Source organism: Trichechus manatus, unplaced genomic scaffold, assembly GCF_000243295.1.
Source record: "Trichechus manatus latirostris isolate Lorelei unplaced genomic scaffold, TriManLat1.0 scaffold00126, whole genome shotgun sequence".
Classification (NCBI taxonomy): Eukaryota; Metazoa; Chordata; class Mammalia; order Sirenia; family Trichechidae; genus Trichechus; species Trichechus manatus.
In genome coordinates this window covers 5,771,744-5,779,709 of record NW_004444062.1, presented here as the reverse complement: position 1 = coordinate 5,779,709, position 7,966 = coordinate 5,771,744, and the positions used below count along the sequence as shown (strand labels likewise).

The following is a 7,966-nucleotide window of genomic DNA, read 5'->3' as shown; positions in this document are numbered from 1 at the left end:
CCTTCATCCAAAGATTAGACAGGCCCATAAAACAAAACAAGACTAAATGGACACATCAGCCCAGGGGTAAGGATGAGAAGCCAGGACGGGACAGGAAAGTTGGTAATGGGGAACCCACGGTTGAGAAGAGGAGAGCATTGACAGGTCATGAGGTTGTCAACCAATGTCACAGAACATTATGTGCGTTAATTGTAAAATGAGAAACTAGCTTGCTCTGTAAACCTTCATCTAAAGTACAATAAAAATAAAATAAAAATGTTGTGTCTGTTGCTGTGATATCACATGCTTATATTTTAAAAGTCCATCTGAAAATAGATGTAACTTTGAATAGAAATAATGGCCCCATGACAACACAGTCTTCACACATAGATGTGACACCCGTCAAGAAATGTTGGGCAATGAGATGTGCTTGCAGAACAACGTTAGCTTGCCTCAAGAGATTGTTCTGGGGGAAAAAGCAAGTCTGAGTTTTGATTTAAATCAGCATCTGTCTCTGAATATCTCCGTGGAAATTGAGGAGAAACATTCACAGAGGTACCCAATGGCTATTTTTCCCTTCTTCCATGTTTTCAGCACTCTGTTTTTATTCTGATGTTCAATTCCCCTCCCTCACTTAGTTATTATTTTTAGCTGCCGTGCAGCTGGCCCCCAACTCATGGCAACCCCATGCACAATGGAACAAAACGATGCCCAGTCCTGCTTCATACTTGTGATTGCTTGGGGATCTGTTGTGAGCCACAGGGTTTGCATTGGCTGACTTTTGGAAGTAGATTGCTGGGCCTTTCTTCCTAGTCTGTCTTAGTCTGGAAGCTCTGCTGAAACCTCTTCATCTTCATAGCAACACATACGCCTCCACTGACAGATGGGTGGTGGCTGTGCATGAGGTGCATCAGCTGAGAATTGAACCCTGTTCTCCCACATGGAAGGTGAGCATTCTACCACTGAATCGATCTGAACTAGTCGTTGTGGTCTCAGCCCTCCTCCCATTGGTTGATTTAAGGGTGGGTTTGTGACCCAGTTCTAGATGCTGGGACATGAGGAGAAACCTACTCGGGGTGGGAGTTCTGGCAAAGGTTTCTTTACTCTTAAAAAAGACATTGTGGTGTAAGGATGTGATGATTGTTGGTGCTATGGCACCACCATTTAATACTATCTTTTCTTGAATCCATGAGCGGGGAAGGCTGATGACAAAAGCCAACAAGCTGAAGATGGCAGAGGGGAAAGGGGAAAAGAGCCTGGGTACTTGATGATTCGAACCCTTGAATTAACCAGCCCTGAAAGCACCCTATTTAGAATTTTCGGTTAGGTAAGATAATAAATCCTATCATTTAAGTCATTTCGACTTGTATCTGCTATTACTTGTAGATGAAAGTATCTTAACTGATAACCCATAAAGTGATACTTTTCCAGTAAGCAGCAATGTTATCCCCATATTTATCTCTGGTAACAACGTTAACTTTCAGGGAGAAAAAGTAACTCATCTGGATGATTCTGTGAAATATTATTTGCCAAAATGCTCTGCTTTTCTCCTGTCCATTATGTACACTTCATTTTGTCCTTCAAATCACAGAAGCTTCTAGACTAATTGCTCTGTCTTTACTAAAGTAAGTGCATGATTCCCAGTTCACAGGGGATTTTTAAAATATACCTTTGGGTTGTCTTGCCTCTAGGTTGATCTGATAACATATCTTATTTAGATTGAAAAGAAAATTTGTAAGAGTTTCCTTGCATTCATTATTCTAAGATCTCTACCCATCAAAATATCACAAATAGTAGGAGATGGTTAAGAAAGATGTAGGTGGAAAAGAAGAAAAGAGAAGTAAAATAAACAAAGAGATTGAGAAGAAACTAAACAAAGCTAAATCACGAGAATAAACTGTCAGAAAATTGAATCCAAGTCTTTATCCCACCCAGTCTTACAGCAAGGGAAAGGAATAGATTTGGGAGAGAGAAAGATAGAGAGACAGAAGTTACCTACTGACAGACAAAGAGGAAAAGAAAGGATGCAATTCAGTACAATATTTGTCTTTTTCAATATTGTTTTATTAAATACTGAGCAGATACAAAAGAATGTTTTAAATATATTTAAACTGGCAGAGTCATATACAGTCATGATACTATGAACTCTCATATAACCACCATTGAGTTTATAAAAGAACAGTATCGTTGTCTTAAGAAGTTGCTGGTGTGTAGACCCCCGATTTCATCCCCTTCCCCATCTGTGATGGTTAAGATTGTGTGTCAACTTGGCTGGGCCATGATTCTCGTTGTTTATATGTGATCACTCCCATGACTGAATATGCTGTGAGTAGCCAATCAGATGAAATGGTGTTTCCTTGGGGGTGTGGCCTGCATCTGAATATAAGCAGACATTCTGGCTTTTTGCTCACTCTGGATCCTGCGGCTGCCTCCTGTCATCTCACCTCCAGTTCTTGGGAATTGAGCTGTCAGCTTATCTGCCAAACTTGGAATTCATCGCTCTTCACAGCCTGTGAGCAGAGCCCTGCTCTCTGACCTACCAATCTTGGGCTCACCAGCCCCTGCAGCTATGTGAATCAGGAGAAACTTTGCAGTCTTGCCTGCCAATCTTGAAATGCACTGACCTTCGCAGCCTGTGAGTGGGAGCCCTGCTCTCTGACTTGCTGACCTTGGGCTCACCAGCTTCTGCGACTCCGTGAATTGGGAGAGGCCTCTACCTTGATCCACGGACTTGGGAAGTTCTAACCTCTACAATCACGTGAGCTGTTTCCTTGATATAAATCTCTCTATATATATATTTATACACTTTACTGGTTTTGCTTCTCTAGAGAACCCAGCCTAAGACACCATCCCATTAGAGGTAACCACTATCTTGAGTTTACAACCAACATCTATCAAATCCCATTAACCAAGATGAGTATTGTGAGGGAGGAGCAGGTTGGGGATAAGTGAGTGGTTGGGAACTCAGAGGCTGGAGAAGATGTGGTCCCCACTCTCACACACAGTCTGGTGAGAAACAGACATGAATACAGCTAGCTGTGGTTCAAGGCAGGATGTGAGAACTACTATGGTAAGAATACTAAATCCTATGGGAAACACAGAAAAAAAGAGATTTCTTCTGGGGCAGGCAAGGAAACTTCAAGGACAAGGTGGCCTACAAGCCCTTGAAGACTGAAGAGTATTTCCAAAGATGGAAGGGAAGGGTCAAGTAACAATAGGAAGAGAGAACAGGAAGAGCAAGGTGTGTCTGAAGAATGACTGATCCATCCAGGTTGAATAAGTATAGGATGGGAGTGGGGCGAAGAAAGTAGAAATTATGACTGGGATGAAAGTACAGCATTTGGAAGGACTTATCTGAAAAGTGAAAATTCTTTTAGAAACCGAAAAAGAGCAGCTATTAGTTTGGGCACCAGTTTTCTCCACACAGGAGGGTAGCCATCTGTGTCTCTCTCTTTCCTGGCCCCACCCTCACTCTCACCCTTCACCAAATCCTTTGCCAGCCACCACCAATTCTCTATTCATAATCTTTCCTTTATCCGTCCATCTTTCCAACCCTCTAATTCCACTGTGTTCACTCAAGGACTGAACAAGTATGATAGCCTCCTGGCATGGCACCATGTTCCCCGGAAGTGCAGGTAGTGGGAGCAGCACAGGCTTTGCAGCCTGGCAGACACAGGATTGAATCCACGTAGGATAGAAGTCATCAGACCTTCTGCAAATTGGTGAGCTTGCCCTGGCCTCAGCTTTCTCAGTGATAGTGACATGAATCTCGAGGAGCCATTGTGAGGAAGAAACAAGAGAACACATGTCACATGCCTGGTGTATAGTGGGGGCTCAATAAATAGTTCTTTATCCAATAAATGTTTATTAAGAACCTACCATGAGCCAGGCACCATATTAGCTGCCTGGGATACAATGAGGAGCAAAACCAGACATGTTCCCTACCCTCATGCAGCTTACAGTCTAGAAAAGGAGACAGACATTAACTAATAATTATACAAATAATTGTACTTAAGGGCCATGAAAAGGGTATGAGTGCTGAGAAAGTATATATTTAGGAGCTTCCATCTATTCTAAGAGATCAGGAAAAGCTATCTTCAAGACTCTACTTGAAAGTCAACTTCTCCAGAAGCATGTCCTGATGACCCACCCCCAACTAGAAATGATACTCTACCTCCTGTCTTTCAGTTTGTCTTACTGTGGTGGCTTGGATGTTGCTTTGGTGCTAGAAGCTATGCCACAGGTATTTCAAATACCAGCAGAGTCATCCATGGTGATCAGGTTTCAGCAGAGCTTCCACACTAGGGCAGACTAGGAAGACAGTCTTGGCAGTCTACTTATGAAAGTCAGCCAATGAAATCCTATGGATCACAACAGAATATTGTCTGATGTAGTACTGGATGATGAGCCCCCTCGGTTGGAAGGCACTCAAAACACACAGTGGCCTCAACAATGGATGCAGACATACCAATGATCATGAAGATGGCACAGGACCAGGCAACGTTTCATTCTGTTGTACCAGGGGTTGCCATGAGTCAGAGTCGACTTGATAGAAGTTAGCAATAACAGGAATTATTCTACTGGCCTCTAAATTCTCTACAGGAAATGTGCAGCCTTGGGTCTAGTATTATAACTAGTGGTACGCATGTCCTGTATCCTGCACCCAATTGTAAACTCCTTGTGGGCAGAGAACAGGTCAGCTCCATCTCTGTATATTTCACAGTATGTGTTAAAGTCTATTATTTCAATAAATAAGTTAAATCATTAGCTTTCAGAAAGCTGCCTCAGTTTATTAGAACTTGAAGCCTAATTTATGCCTTTTGTAAGCCAAGTTCCCATTGATTTTCAAGTCATTTGTCTGAGCATGCTAGGTGATGTGCAGGGAGACAATAATTTGGTTCTCGGAAATCATATAATATCCTTACTTCTAAGAATGTGGCAAGGAGACCTGGTGGCACACTGGTTACGTGCTTGGCTACTAACTGAAAGGTCAGTTGTTCAAACCCACCAGTCGCTCTGCGGGAGAAATATTGGCAGTCAGCTTCTGTAGATTACAGGCTTAGAAGCCATATGGGGCAGTTCTACTCTGTCCTACAGGGTTGCTATGAGTAGGTATCGACTCGATGGCAATAGTTATGAGTGTGACACCCCTAAACTCCTGCTTAAAAATCCCATACTTGAGGTTGGGCCACCTATTAATTAGAGATACACAGGCAAGAAAAAGTGAGACTAGTAGGATTCCATTTGCCAAACCTTCAGTCCCTAAATTTTACAGTTAGAATCTCAGTTTGTGATCTAGCAAAAGAATGAAGTACCAGAAAAACCTCTGTGTGCCAAAATAACTTATTCCTGTCAGGTTGCCCGATGTTAAATCTGACCCTGCAGTTAGATTATCTGGAAACCTACTCAGATAAGCACTTTTAAGTAATCATATAATGATGCCAAGAGAGTAAGGTCCACCTTCACTCTGGGAGGCTATTTTTATATTTTTCAGTGTTAAGAGCTGCGCTCTTACCTGTATGTGCCTTTCATTGCAATTAACAGCTATAGTTATTATTATCATGATTGTTGACATCAGTGATGGCTATAACAGTAAGCCAAAAAAAACCAGAGGAAACATTTTGCTATTAGATTTAAATTTTCAAGTCTTTACTTTAAATTCATTTTATTTTGGTATCTTTGATTTTTTTAAAAAAAAAAAAAAAAACTAGCAATACCAACAAGAGGCAAAATATATAAATTTGAATAAATGTAGAAACAAACAACCCAGACCCTCTTAAGTAATCTATCACATGGAAACAATCCATCTGCAGAGGAAAAACCATCAAATCGGAATCTGTGATGTGTGCCAATGAGAGGAAGGATTGTCACCCTTGACCCTGCGTTTGGTTCCTCAAAATTAACACCTTGGGCCCATGTTAAGCTGTTAAGCAAGGAGATTAAGAATTCTCTTGCTCTTTCAGTAGGTTTCCACAGCTTGTTTTCCATGACTCATAATGGCTTCCCGAAAGCTTTCCTTCCCTTCCTCTTGTGGGTCAAATGAATGCTCTTTAGCTAATTTTCATCATCCAGTCAGCGTTCCTGCTTTCCTATTGGGCATCCTCAGCTGGACCCAAACATTCACCAGCTTACTTATTTCCGGAATAAAATCAGGAGCATTCTTCAAATGAGTTCAGTCCAAATAGTCCAGAGGAATTCAAATCTGGAGATTAAAAAGCAAATATTATCCACACACAAAATTTTTAAAGTATTACTTGAATTAGAATTGGTATAATAACTATTTAAAAACCATTTACTCAGACTATGTCTTATATGAATTCCTAAACCACTGATTAAGGGCTCTTTCCAATCTTACCTTGTACAAAGGAGTGTCCATTACATCCCTAAGAAGACAGTGTAGTTACAGGAGACCTAGGAAACCTATGGTCTCCTCCAAACTGCCACTACAGTATGTGCGTGGCTTACTTTCCACATTTATAAAAGGAAATGTAGGTGTTCATGCAAGTTTCTTTTGGTTTGAACACTACATGATTCTGGTGGAGAAACACAGGAGTTGGGATTTATTCATTCTTTCAACAAATAACTTATTGAACATCTATTACATGCCATGCATCCTGTTCTCTGAATGAGGACAGGATGTATGGCATGTAATAAATGCATAGCCCACTATGAATACCTTTATCATGTTACTTAACACTCTGTACTGAAATTAAAAAACAAACCCATTGCCATCGAGTCAATTCTAACTCATAGAGACTCTATAGTACAGAGTAGAACTGCCCCATAGAGTTTCCAAGGAGCAGCTGGTGGACTTGAACTGCCAACCTTTGGTTAGCAGCTGAGCTCTTAACCACTGCGCCACCAGGGCTCATATTGAAACTAGAGGTCCCCTAATCTGATTCCTCTACTGACAGCCTTGTTATTCTTGCCAGTGAGAAGCAGAATACTTGACACATAGTACTTGCTCAAAAAGCACTTGGTGAATTAACAAACGAGAGCTCTTTATAAGGTTGAGTATCCCAGAATGAGGACCAGAATGAGAGATTTTAAGCATAATCTCCAGTAACAAGATTTCATTGAAACACTCATATTAGATTCTACTTAAGGATTTCTGAGCCAACAGCAACCTGATCACATTAACACCTGCCTCCATCTAGTCCAGAACACGAACGTGTCCTTGGCACTTCCTTAGTTTCCGGTTTGACATACTGAGCCACCTGTGCTGGATATCTTCTGTTACCTTTCCAGATCTGTCCTCCACTTTTTCCCACCCTACTTGGTGCCCTGGGTGGCTGACCTATACGGACTATCTTAACTGAGCTCCAGTGCCTTCTGGCTCTGGTTGGGTTTGGCCAATGGGGAGTACCAACAGGAGATCAGAGAAAGGAAGAACAGCAAAGTAAGGACACTTATCCCCTCTCTTCAGGGCAATCACAGGCTGTTGTGCCCTTGACCAAAGGTCACAGCTCCTGCCAGACAGCCCTCTCCACAGTCATTCTCTGTGTGTATGTGTCTCTCTGCTTCTCTCTCTCTGTCTTTCTTTCTTACTCTCTCTCTCCCCATCTTAGTGCCTTATCCCTAAAAAGGGATTATTGTAGATTGAATCTTGGGTTGCAAAAGATATGTCCACCCGGAACATCAGAATGAGACCTTGTTTGGAATAAGGTCTTTGTAGATGTAATTGAATTAGGGATCTCGAGATTACAGCATCGTAGATTTAGAGTGGGCCATAAATCCAGTGATTGGTGGCCTTATGAGAGAAAGGAGAGGGAGATTTGAGACACACAGACGCAGAGAAGGAGACACACAGAGGGAAAGGCTACATGAAGATGGAGGCAGAGATTAAAGTGATGCGTCTACAAATCAAGAATGCCAAGGATTGCCCCCAGCTACCAGAAGCTAGGAGAGAGGCATTTAGAGCCTCCCTCAGAATCTCCAGAAGAAACCAACTTTGCCAACACCTTAATTTTGGACTTCTGGCCTCCAG

The 7,966-nt window shown here is 41.8% G+C and overlaps 1 protein-coding gene across 5 annotated transcripts in view; it reads right to left on the bottom strand.

Annotated features, from left to right (window-relative positions):
* Positions 1-5,022: 5,022 nt before the first annotated feature.
* The window catches only part of TMEM156 (transmembrane protein 156), a 52,086-nt gene continuing 49,142 nt past the window's right edge, over positions 5,023-7,966 (bottom strand). For 2 of the 5 annotated variants that reach the window (XM_023738948.1, XM_023738952.1), the window contains one exon: positions 5,025-6,181. In XM_023738948.1, the coding sequence (XP_023594716.1) occupies positions 6,176-6,181 (6 nt within the window). In that variant the 3' untranslated portion in view covers positions 5,025-6,175. Of the gene's footprint in view, positions 6,182-7,966 lie in introns of all 5 variants that reach the window. The other 3 variants (XM_023738950.1, XM_023738951.1, XM_023738949.1) reach the window with 3 other exon arrangements.